Source organism: Pelophylax lessonae, assembly GCF_965119305.1.
Source record: "Pelophylax lessonae genome assembly, chromosome: 7".
In the NCBI taxonomy this organism is placed as follows: Eukaryota; Metazoa; Chordata; class Amphibia; order Anura; family Ranidae; genus Pelophylax; species Pelophylax lessonae.
The window spans coordinates 78534581-78561759 of record NC_138774.1 but is presented as its reverse complement, the minus strand read 5'-3'; the positions used below and the strand labels follow the sequence as shown (position 1 = coordinate 78561759).

General features: G+C 44.4%; 1 protein-coding gene across 2 annotated transcripts; it reads left to right on the top strand.

Annotated features, from left to right (window-relative positions):
* The first annotated feature begins 304 nt into the window (after positions 1–304).
* Positions 305–27179, top strand: HNRNPL (heterogeneous nuclear ribonucleoprotein L). Of its 2 annotated transcripts, XM_082263722.1 has the most exons (13): positions 306–457; positions 10882–11000; positions 14700–14940; positions 15101–15188; positions 16822–16916; positions 17557–17629; positions 19251–19322; positions 19553–19830; positions 19911–20032; positions 20122–20323; positions 23000–23057; positions 26436–26531; positions 26959–27179. In XM_082263722.1, exons 1-13 carry the CDS (start codon positions 344–346, stop codon positions 27015–27017), a joined length of 1617 nt encoding a protein of 538 aa, XP_082119848.1. In that variant the 5' UTR covers positions 306–343; the 3' UTR covers positions 27018–27179. The 2 variants fall into 2 exon arrangements, with proteins under 2 accessions (XP_082119849.1, XP_082119848.1); XM_082263723.1 differs by lacking the exon at positions 19251–19322 and having other exon boundaries at positions 305–457.

Below are 27179 nucleotides of genomic sequence, written 5' to 3'. Positions count from 1 at the left end.
GAGGCGCCATTATACGCTAACAACGAACAAGATGGCGGCTCGTCACCTCCTCACGCCTTCTGGCTTTAGTAGAAGACAACCAATCCCAGAACAGGCGTGCCTGAGATTGGCGTCCGCTTCCCCCAATACAATCGCGAACTTTTCCAGCCCGCCTCTTCTCGCTTTCTTTGATGTGATTTGTTCGGATATCGGAGTCGTCTGCCATAGCAAACCAATAGGAATAAGTCTTCAGGGACCAGTGTTGCCGCGGACCTATCGGAATGGAGTAAGTAGGCGGGGTATGGAGGGTTTTTTTGCCCAGGCGCCATGTTACAGGATTCTCAGTCCCGGCGGATCTCTGAAGATGGCGGCAGCTGCAGCAGTGGGAGGAAGGTCAGCTTATTACGGGACGGAGGGCGGACGAGCCCCGAAGAGGCAGAAGACTGACGGGATAGACGACAACGTGGCAGCCAGCGTGGTAAGCGTGGGAGACGCGCGGAAAGTGCGAGAGCTCTAGTGTGCATTGTATGGAGGACTCGTGGGGGGAGGGAGGACTACGAATCCCAGCATGCACTGCGTGCCTTTTGTCCAGGTGGGGGTTGCAGTTCTCTGCACAATAGAAGGCCTTGCAGGGACTTATTAGTATCCTCTCACACACTGTATGTGTCCCCCCCCATCACCTCTACACATACCTGGGGAGGGAATGAATGGCTGCACCAGCGCGGGCTCTGCTACTATCACCATCCGGGTGTTTAGAGGGGACAGCCGGCCACCACTCATCTGAGTGGCTCCCGATCTGCAGGTTCACGGGGGTTGATCGGTGCACAGGGAGGGGTAGGCTTGTGGCCCTATTTCTCAGGGGGGGTGACCGGTGCACAGAGAGGGGGGTTAGGATCGGTGCCCCATTCCTTAGGGGGGGGGGGACCGGGGCAAAGGGGGGTAGGATCGGTGCCCTGTTTCTCAGGGGGGTGACCGGTGCAGAGGGGGGGGGGGGTAGGATCGGTGCCCCATTCCTTAGGGGGGGTGACCGGTGCAGAGGGGGGGGGGGTAGGATCGGTGCCCTATTTCTCAGGGGGGTGACCGGTGCACAGGGGGGTAGGATCGGTGCCCTATTTCTCAGGGGGGGGGGTAGGATCGGTGCCCTATTTCTCAGGGGGGTGACCGGTGCACAGGGGGGTAGGATCGGTGCCCTATTTCTCAGGGGGGGGGTAGGATCGGTGCCCTATTTCTCAGGGGGGTGACCGGTGCACAGGGGGGTAGGATCGGTGCCCTATTTCTCAGGGGGGGGGGGTAGGATCGGTGCCCTATTTCTCAGGGGGGTGACCGGTGCACAGGGGGGTAGGATCGGTGCCCTATTCCTCAGGTGTAGGAGGGTTATTGGTGGGGGGGGGGGGAGGGTGTTTGATGCCCCCTTCCTCGGGGTGCACAGGAGGGAAAATATTACCTCAGAGGGCACAGGAGGGACCTGGTGTGGGGGGAGATAATTACCTTAGGGGGACACAGGAGCCTCCCATGGAGGCTGATCAGTGCCCCAGTTCTCAGACAGGGTGGTCGGAGGGAGGGGGGGGGTGATCGGCACCTCTGTTCTCAGACAGGGTAGGGGGGTGGTCGGGGGATGCGGTACCTTGGTCCTTCAGGGGGGATAATCCATGCCTCGGTTCTCAGGCAAGGTAGGAGGGTCCTCAGGGGGGGATGATCTGTGTCTCAGTTCTTAGACAGGGTGGTCAGGGGGGATGATTGGTACCTCAAGGGGGACGGGACGATCACCCCCCTACCCGGTCTGAGAACAGAGGCACGGATCACCCCCCCCCCCCCGAGGACCGAGGTACAGATCACCCTCCTACCCTATCTGAGAACTGAGGCACGGGTCAGGGGGGGTTGATCAGTGCCTCCGTTCTCAGACAGGGTAGGAGGGCGTCCAGGGGGCATGACCCATGCCCCAGTCCTTAGGAGGGCGTTAAGGGGTTTTGATCCGTGCCCCAGTCCTCAGAGTAGGAGGGTGGTTGGGGGGGGGGGGGTGATCGATGCCACTGTGCTCCAGATGTAGAATTGGTACCCTAGGCCTCAGGGGGGCACAGCAGGATAGTCAGGGGTGATGGTCAATGCCTCACGGGGCACAGCAGTGATAGCGGGCCTAATAGCAGGACTGGCACCACAGTCCTGAGAGGAATGCGGGAGGGAGGATGGTCAGGGCTGATGGATATTGTTCTCAGAAGGCATAGCAGATTGTTTGGGAGTAATAATTGGTACCCCAGTAGTTATGGGAAGACACGGGAGGAGGTCAGGGCTGATGAAAAACTGGACCCGGCCTTTGCCATGGTTTACACCTGAGATTTGAAGTGATTGTGCTCAGCCCTGAGCATTGTCATGTGAACCTGAATCTTGTAGTGGAATAGAAGTGCACATTTGGTCTTCGGTGTGAGGAACGTTTGTAACACGTGTTTCACACTGTTTTGGCCTCTAGCTTTCCATTGGCTAAAAATGAAACCTTATACACAAACCACTTTAATCAGTTCATGTGGGAACCTAATGCACTCATTCACACTTTAACAGAAGTGATTTTGGAGCATGTATTTGTGGGTTTGTACATGTATTTTTTTTTTTTTTTTCTTAAGCTTGAGCATTTGATTTAGGCAAAGGCATGCAAGTTAATGGAGAGGCAAGTAATTGTGCGAAGTACAAAACTTGAGCTCTGAGGCAGCCATTCATAATATAGGACAGACACCTTGGAACCTGAAACTGAGATTTGCACGGAATTCATATAGAAAACTGTTCAGCTGCAGTGAATAGGCAGCCAGCACATCGCAAGGTGTGTGGGTTTGTTTTTGGGCATGCAGTATTTTTACAAGACGTCGCACAATGCACATCTCACTCACATATGAGTATTGCACCATGGTAAGCTGCACTGCCTAGGTGCATTGGATTGTTGTAAAATGGAAGTCAATCCCATGAATTGTGCATATCCCATTCCCCACAATGCAGTGATGTAATCTGTATTGCCTGGGTTTGTTGGAACGTTTTTTACTTCAGTCACACTTGGGACTGAGGCTAGTTTAGTTCTGCAGAGAAACTGCCTGGTTTATAAACAGATGGTGTAAGGTTTGTGCACGTACCTCCTGGCTATTGAATGATCTGTGCATACTCAATGTGCATTGTTGACTCAGCTGTGCAGGTCTTGTGGAAATCTCCTTCACTCCCATACATTGGGGGGAAGGGGGGGGGAGGGCAATGGCAATCTAATTGATCCCTGAGTGGAATTGCCCAGTGGCAGCTGCTGGTTCTCAGTGTATCTGAATATTGATCTTAGGCAGGCTGTACATTTAAGCCATACATTATGCAAGTTTTTTTTTTTTTTTTTTTCTCCACCTCTGGTTGAAGGAAATAAGATTGCTTACTTTCCCCCATCGAGGTGAAGGAAATAAGATTGCTTACTTTTCCCCATCGAGGTGAAGGAAATAAGATTGCTTGCTTCTCCCCATCGAGGTGAAGGAAATAAGATTGCTTGCTTTTCCCCATCGAGGTGAAGGAAATAAGATTGCTTGCTTTTCCCCATCGAGGTGAAGGAAATAAGATTGCTTGCTTTTCCCCATCGAGGTGAAGGAAATAAGATTGCTTGCTTCTCCCCATTGAGGTGAAGGAAATAAGATTGCTTGCTTCTCCCCATCGAGGTGAAGGAAATAAGATTGCTTGCTTCTCCCCATCGAGGTGAAGGAAATAAGATTGCTTGCTTCTCCCCATCAAATTGAAGGAAATAAGATTGCTTGCTTCTCCCCATTGAGGTGAAGGAAATAAGATTGCTTGCTTCTCCCCATCAAGGTGAAGGAAATAAGATTGCTTGCTTCTCCCCATCGAGGTGAAGGAAATAAGATTGCTTGCTTTTCCCCATCGAGGTGAAGGAAATAAGATTGCTTGCTTCTCCCCATCAAGGTGAAGGAAATAAGATTGCTTGCTTCTCCCCATTGAGGTGAAGGAAATAAGATTGCTTGCTTGAGGTGAAGGAAATAAGATTGCTTTCTTTTCCCCATCGAGGTGAAGGAAATAAGATTGCTTGCTTCTCCCCATCAAGGTGAAGGAAATAAGATTGCTTGCTTCTCCCCATCGAGTTGAAGGAAATAAGATTGCTTGCTTCTCCCCATTGAGGTGAGGGAATAAGATTGCTTGCTTCTCCCCATCAAGGTGAAGGAAATAAGATTGCTTGCTTCTCCCCATCGAGGTGAAGGAAATAAGATTGCTTGCTTTTCCCCATCGAGGTGAAGGAAATAAGATTGCTTGCTTCTCCCCATCGAGGTGAAGGAAATAAGATTGCTTGCTTCTCCCCATTGAGGTGAAGGAAATAAGATTGCTTGCTTCTCCCCATTGAGGTGAAGGAAATAAGATTGCTTGCTTGAGGTGAAGGAAATAAGATTGCTTTCTTTTCCCCATCGAGGTGAAGGAAATAAGATTGCTTGCTTCTCCCCATCGAGGTGAAGGAAATAAGATTGCTTGCTTCTCCCCATTGAGGTGAAGGAAATAAGATTGCTTGCTTTTCCCCATCGAGGTGAAGGAAATAAGATTGCTTGCTTTTCCCCATCGAGGTGAAGGAAATAAGATTGCTTGCTTCTCCCCATCGAGGTGAAGGAAATAAGATTGCTTGCTTCTCCCCATCGAGGTGAAGGAAATAAGATTGCTTGCTTTTCTCCATCGAGGTGAAGGAAATAAGATTGCTTGCTTCTCCCCATCGAGGTGAAGGAAATAAGATTGCTTGCTTCTCCCCATCGAGGTGAAGGAAATAAGATTGCTTGCTTCTCCCCATCGAGGTGAAGGAAATAAGATTGCTTGCTTCTCCCCATCGAGGTGAAGGAAATAAGATTGCTTGCTTCTCCCCATCGAGGTGAAGGAAATAAGATTGCTTGCTTCTCCCCATCGAGGTGAAGGAAATAAGATTGCTTGCTTTTCTCCATCGAGGTGAAGGAAATAAGATTGCTTGCTTCTCCCCATCGAGGTGAAGGAAATAAGATTGCTTGCTTCTCCCCATCGAGGTGAAGGAAATAAGATTGCTTGCTTCTCCCCATCGAGGTGAAGGAAATAAGATTGCTTGCTTCTCCCCATCGAGGTGAAGGAAATAAGATTGCTTGCTTCTCCCCATCGAGGTGAAGGAAATAAGATTGCTTTCTTTTCCCCATTGAGGTGAAGGAAATGAGATTGCTTGCTTCTCCCCATCGAGGTGAAGGAAATAAGATTGCTTGCTTCTCCCCATCGAGGTGAAGGAAATAAGATTGCTTTCTTTTCCCCATTGAGGTGAAGGAAATGAGATTGCTTGCTTCTCCCCATCAACAGTGTTGATGGGGGAATCCCTCCCACAGCTATATTGTGTTCTGCTGGTGGGTAGCCTTGACCACTGGCAAAACTATTTGTTGCTGGCTATAGCCGATGGCACTAATCATTCAGGGGAAAAAACAGACAGGCTGGTTGTACACAAATCGATTGTTGGATCAACTTGTGTACATTGTACAACCAGGGTTTGCCCATACTTGGATCGAAATTCTGCTGGTCCCCCTGTTGAACCAGCGAATATTGGTCCTTGTATGGCCGGCTTTGCCAATCCAGCCAGCAGTGTTGAGGAGATGATGTAGCTGCTGTAAGTATTTGATCTCCCCTACACAATTAGATGCTAGGTTTTACCAAGGATTGCATCGAATGTTAGTGTTGTCCAACGATTTTCTGTATTTTCTCCTTTGAATGTGGGGTCTGCCCATAGTATAATTTTAGCTTTTAGTTTTAGAGGTGCACCCAAATCCATTTTGGTACCGAAAATTTAGTATGCACTTGGCTGAAACGAAGTCAGATTTATCCGTTTTTTTTTTTTTTTATAGAATTGTATTACATTTTTGACTTTTTAATTAAGATCATGAATTTAAATGAATATGAATTGTTGGCCACTATTGAGCATCTTATAAGCTCAAGAAAAATGCATTTTAAATTCTATGCATGTCTTCACACTGGTCCATTGCACTTCCATTATGGTGTTAAAAATATTCCTTGCTGCATTTTTGGTGCCAAAAATGCACCTCCTTGTATGAAATGCATTGAGAATGCTTCAATAACAAACCTGTTTTTGTTTTTCGGTCACATGACCTAAACACCAGAAGCACAGTAAAATTGTGTGCGGATTCAGCGGCATTATCAGCAAAAATGCTAAAGTCACCATTTTTGGCCGATATGTTTCAGGAGCTGAAGTTACAGTGCATCTCTATTAAAGCCATCTGGGTTTTTTTTTTTCTGTTAGAGGCATAGGCGCTTTTCTAATTGCACTTTCCTTAATCTATTTTCTGTAAAATAGAAGTGTGATCTTCAAGGGGGTACCCAGTCAGTGATGACTTTGATGCTTCAATGTAGGAGAATACAGTTAACCTTTTGGTGATACGCAGGCTGCGTCAGGAGGTGGGCTTTAAACCTGGCATATGTGTTCTTGTGTTCGTGCTGGAAGCTCTTGAGTCTCACACTAAAAGATTGGACAGGGACTCCCTGCCCCCGATAGCCTCTGATTGGCTATCAGTCATGGCAGGCCGTCCATGGTTTTTTTTTTTTTTCCCCTTGGAGAGATGACTTGTATCTCTCTGCTTGCCAAGGGAGAAAGATGTAAACAAAACAAAGCTAGACTCAGGCTACATTCACACCTGCGTAGCGTTTTCACGCGTTTTTTTTTTTTTTACCGCGATTTACAGGCGTTTTTTGTGCAGGCGTTTTTTAGATTGAATAGAGACCAATGGAAAACGCCTGTAATCTGCCCAAAAAGAAGCTCCTGTACTATTTTGAGCATTGGGCGTTTTGCTCAGTGTCAAAACGCTCAGATGTGAACAGGGGCCATTGAAATGAATAGGATTTGTCTTGTTGGGCGTTTTGAGAGCTGATCCTAGAGCAGAAAAGCCTACATGTGAACAGAGTCTCAATGTTTGTTGTAGGTCAGCGTTGGGGTAGAGGTCAGGGTCAGTATATTGAAGGTAGGATTTAGTGGCGGTTCACACTATTGCGATGACAGACATCGCATATGATTTGGAGCGCGCTGCTCCTAAAATGAAATGCTATGTCTGTGCGGTGCAAATTCAGCAATACAGTTTGTAAGGCTGAATTCGCACCGCAATCGCACTAAACACGCACATGACCCTTTTTTTTTTTTAATCCGCAGCAGAATCGGATCGCATGGTGATTCACACTAGTGCGGTCCGATTCATGTGCGAACCGTCAGGATCGCACTGCGGTATGCGATCTGATGTGGGGTTGTCAACTTTGAATTGACACCCCCAGCGTATCGTATATGGTAGTGTGGACTGTCTGTCCTGCGGATGCCATGCGGGAGCACGCAATATATTCGCAGTGTTCCCGCATCGCAATAGTGCGAAAAGGGACTTGTGTTTTTTGGGTAGGATTTAAAAAAAAAAAAAACCCTCGCGTTTCTAGGCTGTACTATGTGGAATCACTGCGATCAGCAGAATTTATTTTTTTTTTTTTTGTTCTTTGGTTATGATAGCAAGAAATATACAGCTAAATTGTGAAAAGATGTATTTTGGGCCAGTATTCTTTTGATAGAGAAAAATCAGGAGAAAATGTACCACCGAATGAAATTCTAATTTGTGTTTGGGGGGCAGAGGTAGAATTCACCTGGATACACTAAGTAGTTACAATGATGCATACAGTTTTACAAACGCTTACATTTTGTCACCCTTGGTCATGAAAGGGGTTAATGATGGGCTAGTTCAGATCCTGCAGAGGCCTCATAACATTAAATCAGCAGTGTGAAAACGGCCCAACAACCAATATCAGTTTCTTTGGCTCAACTGAAACATTGCAGCCTTTTTTTTTCTTTCTGCATGAGTAAACTACCAGGAAGCTCATACACTTTTGTGGCTCGTGTACAGTACACAGCAGCTGAAAGAAGCGGCTCCTGCAGGCTTGAGTCCATGTTTTTCTGCCTGGAAACCCCCCTCTTAGACTGGACTATGGCTCTTGCCATTTTTCAGGCAGAAAAGAAACCCTCACCAAACCCACATTTTGGAGAGAAGCTTTTGAGCGGAAAAGACGCCTAAGTGTTCAAAATACGCATAAAAAAAAAAGCCCAAAGACGCTCAAAAATGCACCAAAAAAGTGAGCTGAGGGGAAGGTTTGGGATTTAAAAAAAAAAAAAAACCTTCAAGCTTTTAGGCAGAGAAATAAAATGCCTGTACAAGCAGCTTCATTTTGTTGCCGCTTTGTGAATGAGCCCTTATTGTGTGGTCTTTGTGGGTATGTTGAGTTTTACAAATGATCCCAATGTGTGAAACTGGTCGTGTGTGGGGGTTTTTTTTTTTCTCCTTTTCTTTCTCTTCACTCTGATTTGTAGATTTGAATCCTAACTTTTTCTTCTTCTAATTGTGCACTAAAAACTATTTTTTTGATTTAGCCCCGGTTCACACTTGTGCGTGTGCGGGGTTCGCATGTCATGTCGGAGCGCACTGCTCCGACATTACATGCGATCGGCTGTGCGGTGCGAGTTTAGCCATACAGTTTGCATGGCTAAATTCGCACTGCAGCCGCACCAAACACGCACAGGGACCCTTTTTTGCAGCCGCATCAGGATCGGATCGCACAGCGGTTCACACTTGTGCGATCCGATCCTGTGCGAACTGCACGATCGCACTGCGATATGCGATTAAACTGAGGGTGTCGTTAAGATTACATTGACACCCCCAGCGTATCGCATATGGCAGTGTGAACTGCCGGGGGTGCGTGTGCGATGCGGGATCAGGCTGCGAATTCGCAGCCTTCCCGCACTCGCATAAGTGTGAACCGGACCTTAGGCTCGGTTCACACTTGTGCCATGCGGGACGCTGCGAATATGCAGCTTGTTCCCGCATCTGCACCTCTGGCAGTTCACACTGCCATATGCGATACGCAGGGGGTGTTAATTAAAATTTAACACCCCCAGTTTGATTGCATATCGCAGTGCGATCTGCAAGTATGCACAGAATCGGATCGCACTAGTGTGAACCACTGTGCGATCTGATTTTGATGCGGCTCAAAAAATGCCCCCTGTGAGTCTTTGGTGCGGATGCAGTGCAAATTCAGCCATACAACGTGTATGGCTGAAATTCGCACCGCACATGAGATTGCATGTAATGAAGGCGCAGTGCTCTCCGAATTACATGCGATCTCCGCAGCCGCACAAGTGTGAACCGGCACTAAAGGTCCTTTCACACGAATGATCAGATCCTGTCAGTTTTTTAGGCAGATCTGATCAGATCCTCCATGCATGCCTATGGGGCAGCGGAGACATGTCCGCTGCCATCCACATCCGATCCTGTCCGTGAAATCCGGCCGGATGGAAATCCTATTTTCCATCCGTCCAGGGGATCGGATGAGTGGACAGGCGGACCGCTCTCATCCGATTCCCCCATAGAGAGCAGCAGGGCTCTGACATCTCCCTCTCAGCACACAGAGCTGTCATCCGCCTGCTCAGTGGGGATCGCGGATTGATCCCCACTGAGCAGAGAACGGTCCGCAATGGAATGCGGACCGTGTGAAAGGAGCCTTACTGCTTCTGAGTGAGAATTCAGACAGTTTTCCAGCTGCTGAAGTCTATGGTTACAGGAAAAGCTGGGTGAACTGTTGCAAACACATTTTTATGTTTGCATTGTTAAAGGATAGTTCCACCCTAAAACTAAAATTTCTGCATCTATAGATCTCCAAGTTCGAACACATCTAGCCCTGTAAAGTAGGAATCGGTGTTACCTTTACTTTACCTTACCTTTTTTGAAGCTGATCCGGTCTCCATCGACGGAAGTTCAGCAGAGGACACAGCCGACAACAGCTGTGAAATTAATGGGACGTGACTAGGGATCGACTGATATCATTTTTACAGGCCCAATAACCGATTTTTCTGGCCACGCTCCAGGCTGATATTCTGTACATTTTTTTTTTTTTTTTTTTTTGCTGTCCCAAGGAATGTAAAAATCCCTTGACAGTAATAGGCAGTGACAGGTACTCTTTATGGAGGGATCTAGGGTATAAGACCCCTAAACCCCTCCTTTTGCACTTAAAACCATTCAAAGCGCCAAGTTTGGCTTTTTTTTTTTCTGTATGCCTTAAGTGTCCAGTAACCGATAGTGATGTCATGACATCGCTTCTGGGTCACTACATCAGAGACCCAATCAGAGCTGTGTTCGGGTCTTTAGTTTAGCCGCTTCCTGTAATAACAGCTGAGCGGCTAATTAGCCTCATCGGTTGTTGTTACAAGAGAGCCCCTGTACCAGGGTGATGCCTGTAGCTGGCATCACTCTGGTACAACCACTTGAAGCAATATCGGCACGTTTAACAGATACTGATACTTCAAAAAAAAGTTCATCTCAGCCTCTGATAATCGGTTGATCCCTATAAGTGACCTCACCCATAGTTACTATGGGGCTTCCGTTGTCTGCAATGTCCCCTGCCTCCACAGCTAAGCCATGACCGCCAGCTCAGCACAGGATCGGATCGGCTTCAAAAGAATACTGATGTGTTTTTTTTTTTTTTTCTTCTTTACAGGGCTAGATTTACAGGGCTAGATAGGTTAGTGTTGGAAAGTGAAGATCTATGGCTGAAGGGGATTTTTTTGGGGTGGACTTATCCTTATCTCTGTAGAGCATCTCCTATAGTTTGCACACATGTCACATTGCATAAGTAGCCAGGGGACTGGTTTCTGGTTCAGCAATGCAGCTTCATTTTCACCTTTTAGGAATTAAAACGAAGTACAATAAACAAAAACAATGTAGTGCGATTCTTAACCTCAGTCTTGAAACAGCGCTAGAAGTAAAAAAGCGGTCTTTGCTGCATTTACCCTCCTCCCAGAGTTGTCCTGCTGCACTTTTTTTTCCCCCATTGAATCTTATTCTGCCCCTTTTTGTTTTTCAGGAAGGCTATGAGGACCCTCACAAGACCCCGGCTTCCCCGGTGGTCCACGTGAGGGGACTAGTCGATGGTGTGGTAGAAGCTGATCTTGCAGAGGCACTTCAGGAGTTTGGAACTATAAGGTATGTCCGTGAAATGGCTGCTGGCATGGTCTTTCACTGTTTCTGCTGAGTGAAGAAACTCATGTTCCTGGTAGGGTTTTCCACTACTTGGTGGAAAATGCATAGAAAAAGCTTGTGTTAATGTGTGTATGATACATTGCTGCTTGTAAAACCTTCATCCACACCATATTCTAACACCTCTGAACCCTTGAAATACAGCCTCTGCTTCCTATAGGGTGCTGTTCTTTTGTGTGCCTTGCTTTCCAGAGGGTTGTTCTAAGACTGTCGCCCACTGTAAACAGGGGTGTTCAAACTATGGCCCTCCAGTTCGTCAGCTACAATTCCTGTCATGCCTGTCAGTTTACAGTGCCTCATTGGATCTGTAGTTCCGCAACAGCTGGAGGGCCGTAGTTTGAGGATTTCATGGTGTAGAACCTCAGTTTAAGTGCCACGTGCTGGTGTGCAGCATTTGTGCATACGGCATTCAGCTTTGTCAGTAAAGTCACCCTAAAAGAATGTGGACAACTTTGATGGTTCTAGCAGAGATTTTGGTTCACTGACTTTTTAACCACCTTCTTGGGCAAAGGCATGAATAGTTTGCACCAAAAAATGTTCACTCAATTCGTTTGTGGCTTTCCTGGTACATTTATGGTCAAATGTAATAAATGCACCCACAGTACTAAGTTTGCATTAAAGATTGCAGGGCGATGTAACCATAATCTGTGCATTACAGGGGACAATGGAACAGCCTCCTGCAGACTGTTGCCCAAGCCCCAGGTCCATGTGAGCATGCTTCATAATGCACCCTCAATATGGATGTGGTAACAAAGTGTTACTAAAGGCAAAAATGTTTTAGTTTTGGAGAGGAATAGGCACTCTTGTTGGGTTTTATTGCTATGCCCTTTTTGGAGAAACTCGCCCTCTTTATCCTGTTTACCTTGATTAAAAGTGAGATTCCCACACTTTGGAGGGATATCCCGCCTCACTACTTGTTGGCTATGAAAAATCCCCTCCACCCAATGGCACACAGATTACAAAAAAACTGACGAGTGAGAACCCTCTATCCAAAATATAGGTCAGGTGGAGGAGAGATATTACCCAAACATCTCATATTCCTGATATGTGCCTGCTGTATAATGTACTTGCATGAAAAAATATTCTTTTTTTTTTGCTTCCTTTTGTTTAAAAACCCTGGTGTTCCTGCCAGTCCCTCTTCTTTCCCATTAAAACTGACCAAACTAGGGAGCTCAGCCTGCTCTCTACTATGATTGGACTGTGGTTAAGGCTTTAGAACCACATTAAGTGGATGCTTGATGACTATTCTAGGTAGTGGACTTCTTGCTGTTCAAATATTGGATGTTTTTGTTGTGATCCACTGTATGTACTTGGGTCCAGGAGAGAACTGTCAAGTTACTTAAAAGGTGAGGATTAATGCTGTTGCAGCAGTGAAACCTCTTCTTGGATTAACCTTTTAAGTGGTTATAAAGGTAGATTGGGGGGGCACAGGGGTTTGTTTTTTTAATGCTGAAAGAATGCACTAGGGTTAAAAAAGAGAATTCTGCAGCTCCACCCCTTTACAGTTGTGCTCATAAGTTTACATACCCTGGCAGAATTTGTTTTTTTTGGCCATTTTTCAGAGGATATGAATAACACAAACTTTTCTTTCACTCATGGTTAGTATTTGACTGAAGCCATTTATTATCAATCAACTGTGTTTACTCTTTTTGAATCATAATGACAACAGAAACTACCTAAAATGACCCTGATCAAGTTTACATACCCCAGTTCTTAATACTGTGTATTGCCCCCTTTAACATCAATGACAGCTTGAAGTCTTTTGTGGTATTTGTGGATGAGGCTCTTTATCTTCTCAGATGGTAAAGCTGCCCATTCTTCCTGGCAAAAAGCCTCCAGTTCCTGTAAATTCTTGGGCTGTCTTGCATGAACTGCACTTTTGGGATCTCCCCAGAGTGGCTCAATGATATTGAGGTCAGGAGACTGAGATGGCCATTCCAGAACCTTCACTTTATTCTGCTGTAGCCAATGACGGGCTGACTTGGCCTTGTGTTTAGGATCATTGTCATGTTGGAATGTCCAAGTACGCCTCATGTGCAGTTTCCGGGCCGATGAATACAAATTTTCCTCCAGTATTTTTTGATAACATACTGCATTCATCTTGCCATCAATTCTGACCAAATTTCCTGTGCCTTTTGTAGCTCACACATCCTCAAAACATCAGCGATCCACCTCCGTGTTTCACAGTAGGAATGGTGTACCTTTCATCATAGGCCTTGTTGACTCTTCTCCTAATGTAGCGTTTATGGTTGTGCCCAAAAAGCTCAATTTTGGTCTCATCACTCCAAATGACTGTGCCAGAGAGTTTGAGGATCATCTCTGTGCTGTTTGGCGTATTGTAAGCAGGATACTTGGTTGCATTTGCGTAGTAATGGCTTTCTTCTGGTGACTCGACCATGCAGCCCATCTTTCTTCAAGTGCCTTTTTATTGTGCATCTTGAAACAGCCACACCACATGGTTTTCAGAGAGTCCTGTATTTCACCTGAAGTTATTTGTGGGTTTTTCTTTGCATCCCGAACAATTGTCCTGGCAGTTGTGGTTGAAATTTTAATTGGTCTACCTGACTGTGGTTTGGTTTCAACAGAGCCCCTCATTTTTCACTTGATTCGATTTTGAACACTGATTGGCATTCTCAATTCCTTGGATATATTGTTATATCCCTTTCCTGTTCTATACAGTTCAACTACCTTTTTCCCACAGATCCTTTGACAATTATTTTGCTTTCCCCGTGACTCAGAATCCAGAAACGTCAGTGCAGCACTGGATGAAAGATGCAAGGGTCTGTCAGGAGTCCAGAAACTCATTGACCTTTTATACACACACACACACTAATTACAAGCAAACAGATCACAGGTGAGGATGGTTACTTTTAATAGCCATTCAAACCCCTTTGTGTAAACTTGTGTGCATGTTATCAGGCCAAAGTCAGCATGGTATATAAACTTTTTGATCAGTGCCGTTTGGGTAGTTTCTGTTTTACGATTTTAAAGAATAAACAGTTGATTGATAATTAAATGGCTTCAGCCAAACATTAACCATGAGTGAAAGAAAAGATTTGTGTTATTCATATTCTCTGAAAAATGGCCAAGAAATCATAAATTTTGCCAGAGTATGTAAACTTATGAGCACAGGTGTGTGTGTGTGTGTGTGTGGGTATATATATATATATATATATATATATATATATATATATATATATATATATATATATATATATATATATATATATATATATATATATATATATATATAAAATATATTCTCTTGATTCAGTGTTGTGCCTGAGAGCAGCTCTCTCCCTGTAACTGGTAAAGAAGGCAGTTACAGGAGGCAGTGGACACAGACTGGATCAGGATTGTGACAGCACGGATGCCCCAAAGCAAGTGGCTTGCTATGGGGGCACTCAGGACCAACAGTGTCAGGAGTACCCCTAAGAGGAGAATTGGGGCTGTTCTGAGCAAAACCATTACATAGAGCAGATGGTTATGACATTTATTTTTTTTTTTTTTTAAACAAAAAAAAATCCTTTTAGCATCACTTTAAATTTACAGACTTGTAAAAATGTTGGCTTAGGCATGGGCTGGGCATTTAATAGCCTTTTTTTTTTTCTCATCTCACTAAAGTATGATTCTGTTTTCTTAAAGCTATGTGGTGGTGATGCCGAAGAAGAGGCAGGCGCTGGTAGAGTTTGAGGACATTCTAGGAGCTTGCAATGCTGTAAACTACGCTGCAGACAACCAGATCTATGTGGGTGGTCATCCTGCCTTTATTAATTACTCCACCAGTCAGAAGATATCTCGCCCCGTGGATACAGGAGATGATTCTAGAGGAGTCAACAACATCCTTTTGTTCACCATCTTGAACCCAATCTATTCAATCACTACAGTAAGTTAAGAAACGGTCTTTCCCATTTTTTGTTTTGCCATAGTCTTCTTTTTTTTTTTTTTTTTTTTCTCTCTCCTCTTTAGGTCTACGAAGTTGTCTTTTTTTGTAGTGTAGCGCTCTATTTAACTAGCATTAATACAGCGTCTTTCTTCCCCAATAGGATGTGCTCTACACGATCTGTAATCCATGTGGACCAGTCCAGCGGATTGTGATCTTCAGGAAGAATGGTGTCCAAGCTATGGTGGAATATCCTTTTAATGTAATCTGCTCAGTAAATGCGTCGTTCACTTTGCACCTAGTGTCTTCACAAAGCTGATAAAACTTTAATTGATAAATACTTTCAAGTTCAGGAGCTTATGTCCGAATACGTTTTTAAAATTGTGGTATGGTGGGAAGTGCAATTTCCCAACAAACTGACATCTGACTTCCTGTCTGTTCTGAAAGCAGAGTTCCACCCAAAAGTGGAACTTCTGCTCATTTGCTTTCACGCATTAGGGACCCGCCCGTGAAGCCGTAAGGCTTCACTGCCAGGTTCCCTCAACGGCAATGGCAGCACCCGACAGCTGATGGAAACATGGCTGCAGTGCTGACATTGTTGGACTCAGGACAGGTGATTGTCCTAATAAGTCAGCAGCTACAGTATGTGTAGCTGCTGACTTTTAATTTTTGGAGGGGGAGGCTGAAACACCGCTTTAGATGACTACTGGCAGCTTTCAATTGTAAGCTTTGTAGGACATGAGTTTGGCTGCTCATTGAAGTTACTGATGTCATTGTTCACTTTTTGCTCTGATGTAAGAGCTTCTATATTCTGCATTGTAAAAATGTAACTTGCGGATTGCCCACTGTACATTTACTGTGGCAGGGTGGCTGCTTTGTGCCAGATCCCGTACCTAGCACATGACATTTCTGGTTCTGGGGCATGAACCCCCCCTTCTTTCAATCTGCTCCACAGCCACCCAGCAATGACACAGGCAGAGCGACAACTATGTAAACAAGGCAGATTGTTGTCCTGTCAGAAGGGAAAAGTATTGATCCTGTCTTCCTGCAAAGCAGTAACATTGATCTTTGCCTCGCACTGGTCCCCAAAGAGTGGCAAGTGTCAGATTTGTCCGCTGCAATATCCCATAGTTTTGTAGATTCTATAGCTTTTGCGCAAACCAATCAATATATGCTGCTTGTGATATTTTTGGTAAAAAATGTAGCAGAATACACTTTGGCCTAAATTAATGAAGAAATTGGTTTTGTTTGGATTTTTTTTATTGCGCAAAAAAATACAAACCGCAGAGATGCCACCAAAAGGAAGCTATATTTGGGGGGGGGGGGGGGGACATCAATTTTATTTGGGTTCAATGTCACATGACCACGCAGTTGTCAGTTAACACAGTGCTGTATCGCAAAAAATGGCCTAGTCATGAAGCGGGGTAAACCTTCTGGAGGTCAAGTGGTTAAGGAACTCCTAAGGGAACACATCTGGGTTTCTTAGTAAATTAAAGTATTTACTTTAAAAATGTAACTGATTTTACGTTGGATGGCTCCTACTATTGAACTGTGGTTTTCACCACATTCTCTTCATAGATGGGTAAACACTGGGCAGTATCAATTCATGCTGACCTTTTTATGCTTGTGGGATGATACTGGTCAGCACTATATAATTACACACTCCTGTCAAACTTAATGTGTTGCAGAGACATTTCAGTGACTCTTGGCAGTTAGATTGGTCTTTACCATTTATGCTGCAATACTTTGGTTGTATGGAACATGTAAAGCTCTTACAGAGCAGACATTACTACTGCTATGCAGATGAGTGAATTGGCAAATGTAAATACAAGAGGAAACGTTTTTTTTTTTGGCAACTTGTCTTTTCCTTTACTCTATGCACATTCGACTCTGTTCAGAGTGCTCAACGTGCTAAGGCCTCCCTTAATGGGGCTGACATCTATTCTGGATGCTGCACACTAAAGATTGAATATGCTAAGGTAAGTAGATCACAATTTTCTGTCCTATTTGCATTGTTTTTTCTGGCCAGAGATAAATTGGGTAAGAAAAGTTAATTGGGACCTGTTTGGATGCCACTCCTAGACACATTTCAAGTTTAGTAGGCCTGGGTCAATGAAATCTATTCTTTCATGATGCATTAAGAATACCAAGCTGCTTCTTAAAATAGGCTGTTGGCCACCAATGTGTTATCATTGCAGACCACATTTTGGGGTGTTATAAGGGATCGGATCTCTTAAATCAGACTGATTTGTGCATGCTCGAAGCTTAGTGAAAGGTGTGCTGTTGTCAGCAGGACGTGACTATTGGCAGCTGGATGCTGAGGTGAAGGGAGGCATTATACACCTCCATGCCAGAGTTAGATTTATCCAATTGCACTGAGGATTTTTCAAGTTCTGATGCAAAAATTGCTAAGCTCAGCTGCTTGGTCCACGTGGTAAATTACCCTTGTTGGTAACATTGACCCATTGCCAAGTAATTGACACATCATGCTTGGATAAGGAAAGTGGGGAATGCATGGTTGCATTGATGTTGGGGGGGGGGTAGGATTGTCATAACATAGTTAAATATTTACATTGGGTTAAAACCTTGGTGCTAGCTAACTTTGTTTTCTTTTATAAGCCTACCAGACTGAATGTCTTTAAAAATGACCAGGACACTTGGGACTACACTAACCCAGCATTGAGTGGACAAGGTAATAACTCGTCCTATATATGTCTATCTATACATGCTTTCTTCACTAGTCTGATAAAATGCACCAGACTGGCACGTCACACTTTGTAATGCCACCGACTTGTCTCTTGGATATCAAACTTTGTTGCTTTACCAAAGCAAATCAGACGGCTTAAGTATATTGCCTGTCGATAAGGGCACCTACAGCATACTGTCTGGTGCAGTCAAGTTCAGATAACAATTGCCCTGTCTGAAGGACTACATTTATTTCTTTTTTGAATTAAGCACCAGACAGTTCTCCCTAGAGCAAACGGTGGCATTACATGAGCAAAGCTAACACATTTCTTTTCCAAGGTACATACTAGAATGTATGTGCAGGGGCCAGTTCAGTGCTGCCTGTCATGAGGGCATTGTCTCCAGCTGACCCAAGAGGTGGTGGTGTTGGTTATTTGAAGCCTCCCTCTAGTGGGAAGTTTTTTTCCAGCTCCCTCTTGTGGTCCAGGACTGACAGGCCCCCATCTGCACATTGTTAAATAAACACACAGTGTAGTGAGTCAGCACGGAGACATGCATCGCAGAGTTTACCAGGCCTTCTGCAGAGGTCACACACGAAGAACATCACATGGTGATCCAAGAACAAGTCGCTGAATCTGGGGCTTCAACACGTCACAAGCACAGAAATGCTCCCCAACACGCTGCAGGCATGACAAGTACAGAGAATGATCTCAACATTACAACAGACATCTTTTTAGAAGTACAGTGAACTTGAGTGCCACATGCCATAGCAGTGTATTTTCACAGTGAACACAGTCATGTAATGGGCACAGAAGTGGGTCGGCACACGCCATGGCAGGCAAGGACGGGACATGCTACAACATTAACACAACGCGATCCTCAAAAACTCTCCATACAACAAACAGTTTCTACTCACCTCAACCAAGTCCAGAAGAGGCGAACATAAGCTCACACCCCCGACAAGATACAGGACGTGTGACGGGGTCAGACACCAGCTAGCAGCATCACCACAAGAGACCACACAAAGCACATGGAGCACACAGAACATGGAGAAACATGATAGCAACATGTGATCCTTTTACAGAATGCCAATTGTTGCGTTGTCTTTGCCCTTCGATGTAACTCATGACTGAAATCATGTGATGCAGGGTCGCTACGTGTGCATGGCGGGGCGGCACCTTTCAGAGCTCTGCTTACGCACATATGAGGTACCCAATGGTAAGAGAAATGCAGAAATGTTTTTGTCAATGGGACTCGGCAGTAAGTAAAATTCTTTTATCAATTTTTGTGCTCAATCTTTCCAATGACATGTCTTGTGCTCAGTAAGGGTTGGTGTTTTGATTTTGGGGTGGGGGGAGGCTAAATGGGTGGATCTGTGTATCAAGGGCTATTTGTTGCATAGCGTGGTATGGTGTTTGTAGCTTGGGGTGGTGGTGGTATAGTATGGGAACCGCATAAGAATTTGGCTGTCTAGTAATATAGAGTACTTAAGCCTTGATACACAGCTCTTTTTTAAATCAGTATATTGGGGAGGGGGCTGTACTGTCACTTTCTTTGATTTAGACAGTGGGGATTTGACGTGGCACTCAATAGGGTACTCATTGCTCCTTTATTTTCAAATATTTTAGTTGATGCTGGAGGTAACCCTAACAAACGCCAGAGGAACCCACCGTTGTTGGGAGACCACCCTGCAGAGTATGGTAAGGAAATCCAATCTGGATGGCATATTCCAAATTCTCATAAATTAACCAGAAGTGCCCCTGGGGGTGCATGTGCCACTGGTTGAGAATCTTTGTATTGTACAATGTGTGTGGGAGTGCTTTTGGTTCCTCTTTGGGCTCCCTTACCATAAACTGACTGGTTATCCTGTCTTGATAGTGATGTAAACGCTCTCTAAACTTCATAAAAACTTTATTATATTTCCTTGCAGGTGGTGGTCCTCATGGTGGATACCATGGACACTATGACGATGCATATGGCCCTCCACCCCCACATTATGAAGGACGCAGGATGGGTCCTCCTCCTGTTGGAGCTCCCCGGAGAGGTCCAGGGCGCTATGGTCCGCAGTATGGCCACCCTCCACCACCCCCTCCAGAATATGGTCCAAATGCTGATAGTCCAGTGTTAATGGTGTATGGTCTCGACCCCAGCAAAATGAATTGTGACAGAGTGTTCAATGTATTCTGTTTGTATGGCAATGTAGAGAAGGTATGCTGAATATGTCTGGAGAAGACTACTGGGGTACATCAGCTACAGGGTTCCGTTTAATATGCTATGATCTTTTTTAGGTCAAGTTCATGAAGAGCAAGCCTGGGGCCTGTATGGTGGAAATGGGTGATGGATATGCGGTTGACAGGGCAATTGCCCATCTGAACAACAATTATATGTTTGGGCAGAAGCTTAGTGTGTGGTAAGCTACCATTTTATAAAAGACCATTTTGTTTGCTTTGTTCCCTAACCATGTAAGAGTTAACTTTAGCAGCCTCTTAAATCTTCTAGTGTATCAAAGCAGCAGTCTATTGTGCCTGGTCAGTCCTATGGCTTGGAGGATGGATCCTGCAGTTTTAAGGTGTTTAATGGCTCCAGAAACAACCGCTTCACTTCTGCAGAACAAGCTGCAAAGAATCGCATTCAGCAGCCTAGCAATGTGTTGCATTTCTTCAATGCTCTTCCAGAGGTGACCGACCAGAACTTCTTTGAGGTAAGGAACTTTTATTCCTAGTCTTTAACTTTCTGGCTTTTTTAAAATATTGGAATATTAGTAGAAGGCTGTCTCATGGAGCTAGGTGTTTATTTACTAAAGCTGGAGTGTGCAAACTCAGGCTCCTTACTGCATAGAAACCAATCCGCTTCCAGGTTTTATTGCCAAGGCTTAATTGAACAAGCTAAGGTTAGAAGCTGATTGCGGCTTTCATGCACAGCTGCACCAGTTTTAGTAATTCTACTCCTAGGTGACTTCAAGATGTTAAATTGGCACTTCATGCAAATCTGTGTGCAGGCAAAAACTTTTTCCACAAATTAAGGTCCTTATTCTCTCCCCACTCAAATGTTCTTTTTGTAGCTGAAAGCATCCTGCATGGACATCCTTGTCAAGTAAAGCTGGCAGCTCGGAGTGCTCTTTCAAAATAAAGACCATGCTTACATAAGCATTGTCTCTATGTAGGAAATGATTTATTTTGAAAGGGCACTCCCTGCTGCTGGCTTTACTTGACAAGGATCTGCTATTGTCCTAGTTTAACTCCCTGGCCAGAGCACTGTTGCCCAGCTCATGGACTTTGGCTATTAAGGGTAGAGCTTGGGTAAGTCTTTCCATCCTCCATGGTCATAGTTCAGCAAACTTGGCCCCTTTATTAGTAGCTTCCCATCTGGCTGCTGTATAAATTGCCCATTGGGTTGTTAATGAGCGATACAGCAGAGGATCTCTGAGCTCTCCTATAAGCAGACTGATGACATTGTGCAAAGCAATATAGCACTGAATTGGTCAGAGCTCAGAAATTCGCATTCACAATCTTAATGGTGATATACATTGGGTTTCAGGAAGCTCAAAAATTTCTTTCATTCATTGACGTACACAGCTCCATATCTTTTATGCTGCTCTCCATAGAAGTAGGACTAGGTGGAAACAAAACGTGACTACGCCCCTACAGCAGTCCTAGGGGTATACTTCCCAATTCCGCTATAGGACTTCAGTTTTTTTCTGCCTAGTCAGGAGTAAGGACCTGGTTCCATGCTGGGGTCTGCGGTCCTGGCGTGTGTGTGTGTGTGTTTTTTTTTTTTTTTTTTTTTTTTTTTTTTTTTCTGTTCCTGTGAGAACTACAATCTGCCAGACCTGGTTGACGCACTGGATATCCTAGATCCTTACGGCCTTCCCAGTCTGACCAGCGATAGGGTGGCCGCCACATGGCCCCACCTCGTGAGGACACATAGCCACCCCCCTCCTCCTCCGTGGAAATGCTGGGGAACACAAGCCCTTCCTTCCCTCATGGTTGTCCCCTGCTCGGGGTGTATGGCTATTGTGGTGTATGGGGTGTCATTGGTGATGGGCTGGAGGGAAGTGCGAGTGTGCCACTGGCGATTAACTTAGATGGGGGCTTTTTTCCCCATTGCATTTAAGGGCAGCCTCAGATTTTTAACCATTGAGTCCCTGGAGCAGGTATCGCCACCTGACCAACTCTCAGGAGCTGCAGGACCCTCTGGGTCTGTCTTGTTTCTTCCCTGTGTTAAGTTAATATGGCCCTGCAAAAGCAGCCTGGTCCAATATCTCGTCACCGTGGCGGGTTCAATATTGAGGCCTGTGTTTGCTGTCACCTTGGTTTCCAAGTCCCTAACGGAATGGGCAAAGCTCCTTTGCCAGGATCTGGAAGGGGTTCAACATCCTGAGCTGGCGGATCAGTTGATACAGGGGCTACAGTATATCTGCGATGCATCTTTTTGGATGCGGCCCCTTTTGGCTTGCAGAGTATCTGTGAATGCGGTGACCCTTTGCCGCATGATATGGTTGAAGTACTGATTGGCTGACCAGGCTTACAAAAAAGTGCTGACTGACCTTTCCTTTGCAGGAGACGGTTTGTTCTGTGCTTCTATGGAAGAGATCATTAAGGGTCTCACCGGAGGTAAGAGTACTCTGCGTCCACAGGTTGCCAAGAGCCTCTGATCTGGGTAATGGAGTGCTTCTAATGTAAATGGTCTTGTTTAGTGGAGAAACTTTAGGAAGTGTGCCAGTACTGAGGGTTAAGTTCTGTTTGGGACCGATTCTGCTTTAAATTGTTGACAAGTTTTACTTGTCAAGGGGTATTTGTACGAGTTTGATTGTAAAGGCAGAATGTTTTTTTCTTAATGCATTCTATGCATTAAGATAAAAAGCCTGTGCAGCAGCCCCCCAAATACTTTCCTAAACCCATGTACTTTCAGCAATGTTGCAGTAGTGTCTCGTTTGCATGGGACCCCCCTCTTTGAGCTGAGACAGCAGCGCCGTGCAATTTGGCTCCCGCTGTAGTCAGTCAATGAGAAAAAAGGGGTGTGGCATGCTGCAGCTCCATGTCTGAATGGACACATGAAGCTGTGACTCAGCTTGGGTTCCCCAAAAGCTAGCTGCTTACTGTGGGGGTCACCCAACAGGAGGGAGGAGAGCAAGGAGCACCGTAGAGGGACCCAAGAGGAGGATCCAAGCTTGCTTACCAGTAAGTATAACGTGTGGGTTGTGTGGTGTGTTTTTGTGAGAGGGGAAAAAAAAAGCAAGACTTTACAATCCCTTTAAGCTGGACATGGTGATGGTAGATTCTGACCTTGATGCAGTATTGTGTGTATTTTAATCTCTACAGGGTTGCTTTAAATTTTGGTTTTCAGTCAGCTTAAACTGTTCTTTTGTCCTTTTTAGATCTGCGAAGAACTGGGTTTGAAGAAACCATCTTCTGTTAAAGTGTTTTCTGGCAAAAGTAAGTCTTGTGTAATAACAAACTTTACTTTCTACACAATGTAAAGTAGCAGAAGTCTGCGGTCAGCTATGGATGGGGCAGCATGACCTTACCACAACGTTTCTTTTATACCAGCCACCGGGGTAGATCTACTGAAAGTGTGAAAGTGGTGCACTCAGTTTGGTGCAGCTGTGCGTGGTAGCCAATCTGCTTCTAAACTTAGCTTGTTCAGTTTGGCAATAAAACCTGAAAGCTGATTGGTTTCTTTTCAGAATTGAGCCTGATTTTTCACTCCAGCTTTAGAAAATAAACCCCATAGTTCTGCTGCCCTGCTTTGTGCTGTTGAACTGCAAACTTTAACCGCTTGCCGACTGTATAACCTAGATATAAGGCTCAGCTTATGGATAGGGGGTGCGCAATTGTCAGCTAAAGTAACGTAGTGCCGATTTGCAAAAATGGTCTTTCATTAAAGCAGGGGGTGGTAAATCTTCCAGAGATCAAGGGGTTCAAAGATTAGTTTCAAGGATGTTTACTTTTTTAATGCAGACAATGCACCACTTTGACCAGAAAATTGTTGCATTCTCATGTTTTGTTTTATTGTTGGTATGACACACAAAATGAAGAAACAGCCATATCTGACACTTTCCATGCAAAACTCCAAAAATGGACTGGACAAAATTATTGCCACCCTCAATTTAATATTTGGTAAAATAACTTAAATTGCTGTCTGGAGCCATCGATAGGTTTTACATCTCTACTGGGATTTTACACCACTCCTTTGCTAACTGCTTCAGGTCTCTCAGATTTGGAAGGTTTCCCTTGTCCCAACTGCTGTTTTTGAGAATGCTCCACAGGTGCTCTATGGGATTTTAGATCTATTGGCTAGTTCAGTACTCTCCAGCGCTTTGCCCTAAACCATTTCTGGGTGTCTTTTTTTTTTTTGGTTCTTTGTCCTGCTGTAAGACCCATGACCTCTGACAGAGACCCACTTTCTGACACTGTGCCCTACGTTGCTCCCCAGAATTCTTTGTTAGTTGTCAGATTTTATAATGCCATGCTCACGGTCAAGACATCCAGTGCCTGAAGCAGCAAAGCAACCCCAAAACATCAGTGAACCTCCATAATGTTTGACTGTAGGGACTGTATTTTCTTTAAAGGCCACGCCTTTTTTTTTTTTTTAATAACAGAATTACCAAAAAGCTGTAATTTTGTTTCGTCTGTCCACAGCACAAACTCCCAAAAGGATGTCCACTTCCTCAGGTAAGTTTTTGGCAAACTTTTTTTTTTTTTTTTTTTTTAGATTTGTGTCAGGAGTGGGGTCCTCCTGGGTCTCCTATCATAGCATATATTATGTGGCGATTGGTATCGGCGCTACCTTACAATATAAAACCGTGATCTCCCCAAAGTGTGGGTGAAAAGATATAAAGGTGTCACCAAAAAAATTTTTTTTGTGAGTAGATTTCTTAAGTTAAATAAAATAAACAATCCGTGTATTTATTGAAATTCAATTGAAAAACAAATGTAGTGATACATGTGCATAATACATATTACAATGGTGAAAAAAAGATAAAATAAATTGGGGGGGGGGGGGTGTTCCCACAACCACAAGTGTTAAATCAGGTATATACTTTTCCTGATATGTGTGCCACACAAGTAATGAAAGTAAACAGGTGCTACTGTGCAGAGTTCAAAATGACCACAACCACAAGTGTTATATCAGGTGTGTGCTTCCCTGATATATGTGCCACACATGTGCTAAAAAATAAGCAAAAGCTACTGTGCAGAGTTCAAGTTGTCCACTAGGTGGCGTCTGCAATACGACCTGTGCAGCTGTATGGGGGGGGTCTCTTCTCCGTATTGGGGGAGCACTTCCGAGCCGGTGGTCTGGTGCCCTAAATGCTTATACCGAGAGAGGGCCCCATAGTGAATAGATAATCCATACAATAGTGGCAAAAAAGGCGCAGTACACTCACTATTAAGATGATCTGGATCAGAGTAGAAAAAACAGTCCGCGCCGGGATGCTTCCGCGGCCGACAACCGGAAGGGACGTTGCGCGTTCTAGACTCCGCCCTACGCGTTTCGTCAGAGGGACGTCAACTGGAGCCGCTTGTAATATGTATTATGCACATGTATCACTACATTTGTTTTTCAGTTGAATTTCAATAAATACACGGATTGTTTATTTTATTTAACTTAAGAAATCTACTCACAAAAAAATTTTTTTGGTGACACCTTTATATCTTTTCACCCACACTTTGGGGAGATCACGTTTTTATATTGTAAGGTAGCGCCGATACCAATCGCCACATATATTCCATTTTCACCCTTGCACTTAAGGGTTGATTGGTGGCAGCTCACACCTTTTATTTATCTATTTGCCCTCTCATATGCTTAGTCCATAGCGCTGGTCACTCTCCCTTTACTATACTCCTATCATAGCGTCCCTTTTCATTCAGATGGCGACATAGTGCGAGCTGACAGTTGTGCCCTGTGCCTGAAGGTCAGCTTGAATATGGAAGTTGATTGATGTTCTTTATCCACCAATTTGAACAATCCTTCGTTACAGCCTCTGATCTATTTTAATTATTTATTTTTTTGGGGGGGGGGGGGCTACATCCAGGGACTGTACCATGGACTGCAAACTTCTTGAAAATGTTGTGGACACAGGAACACTATTCTCTGGAGATGGACTTGTAACCTTTAGGATTGTCCATGCTCTTACACAACTCTCGAATCCTCAATTTTTTTTTTTTTTTTTGTCCTACAAACAAAAGACCTAAACCTAGGAATGCCTATGCATTTGTAATTGCAACAATTTTCTGGGCGACTTGGTGCATTATCTGACAATGCAGGGGTGGCAATATTTTTAGCCATGAATGTATGGAAATTTTTTTTTTTTTTTTTTTTGAGCCTGGAAAAGCATTGCACCAACGATCAGCGGATCAGATGCCATGCAGGTCTCTGCACGCTGTGAGCTTTCTGCTCGTACATTGTATGACCAGGCAGTTTCACACCATCAGTAAGACTCCATGAACTACAAGCCAACAGCCACAAGAAATATGGGGACTTGTAGTTCATTCATAGACAGAACTCTTGAGAATGTATGATGCAGCCGTGTGGGTGGAGCCCCCCCCACAGCCACACGGTTTTCAAAAGTGACCACTAGTATGGGGAAATTTCTCCCCTTGCTGCTGTTACAAGCAAAGGGGCAAGAGGGGAGCAGCTGCAGCAGTGGGAACATGTTGCATGTTCCACCCTACAATGACCTTTGGGATCATGTTCCACCCGAACTTATCTTATCCTTTTTAAATATTAATCAGTTATGCTATGGAAATGATCATGTTAGCCAGAGTTTTGAGATGTTTTTTGTAAAGGTTTGCTTTTACTACCTCCTGTAGGTGACAGGAGCTCCTCTGGCTTGCTTGAATGGGAATCGAAGAGCGATGCCCTTGAAACACTCGGCCTCCTGAATCACTTCCAGATGAAGAATCCTAGTAAGTACTTGAGGTTTATGTGTTTATGGATGGGAGAACATGTAAATGGCTTGTAATTTTAAGAAGGGAAAACTATTGAATTGGGGGAGGGTTGTTCCGTTAGCCCATTACTGCCATAAACTGACCATTTTTATTGGTAGCACTCATCCTCATAAAGCCTTGCTTCATTAAGACAAATGGGCTTATACAGCTGTATTGGCATTGTGGGCCCATTAATCTAGTTATGCCATTAATCCAGACATTCTGGGTTAAATTTCTAAAGGCGTGATTTTGTATAGGAGTTCAAAATCAGCTCAAAGCAAATTGTATCCGTCAACGAAGGCTCTTCAACTGTTGTGACTTATTCAATTTGCATAGCAAAACTTGTTTAATAGCTTTACATGTGAGGAATTAATGTGACTCCTTTTTTTGTCCTTTCTACTTTCAGATGGGCCATACCCATACACCTTGAAGCTGTGCTTCTCTACTGCCCAGCATGCATCGTAACATCAAGACTTGGCAAGATAATTCCCTTCCTGCAGTTCCTGTTTAGTACAAGTTGAGCTTCTTGTGCTAGTTTTTATTTTTTGAATTTTTTTTTTTTTTTTTACGTGTTTGGTTGTGTGCGCCTTGTTTTTAGCACATGTTTAATAAAATGTTTTGAACATG

What these genes read in the sequence shown, in the direction of transcription:
- HNRNPL (XM_082263722.1), top strand. Translation starts at nt 344, where the DNA reads ATGGCGGCAGCTGCAGCAGTGGGAGGAAGGTCAGCTTATTACGGGACG. An exon ending in AGACCACCCTGCAGAGTATG is followed by an intron (nt 19,323 to 19,552) that starts GTAAGGAAATCC and finishes ATTTCCTTGCAG; the next exon opens with GTGGTGGTCCTCATGGTGGA. An exon ending in TAAAGTGTTTTCTGGCAAAA is followed by an intron (nt 23,058 to 26,435) that starts GTAAGTCTTGTG and finishes TACCTCCTGTAG; the next exon opens with GTGACAGGAGCTCCTCTGGC.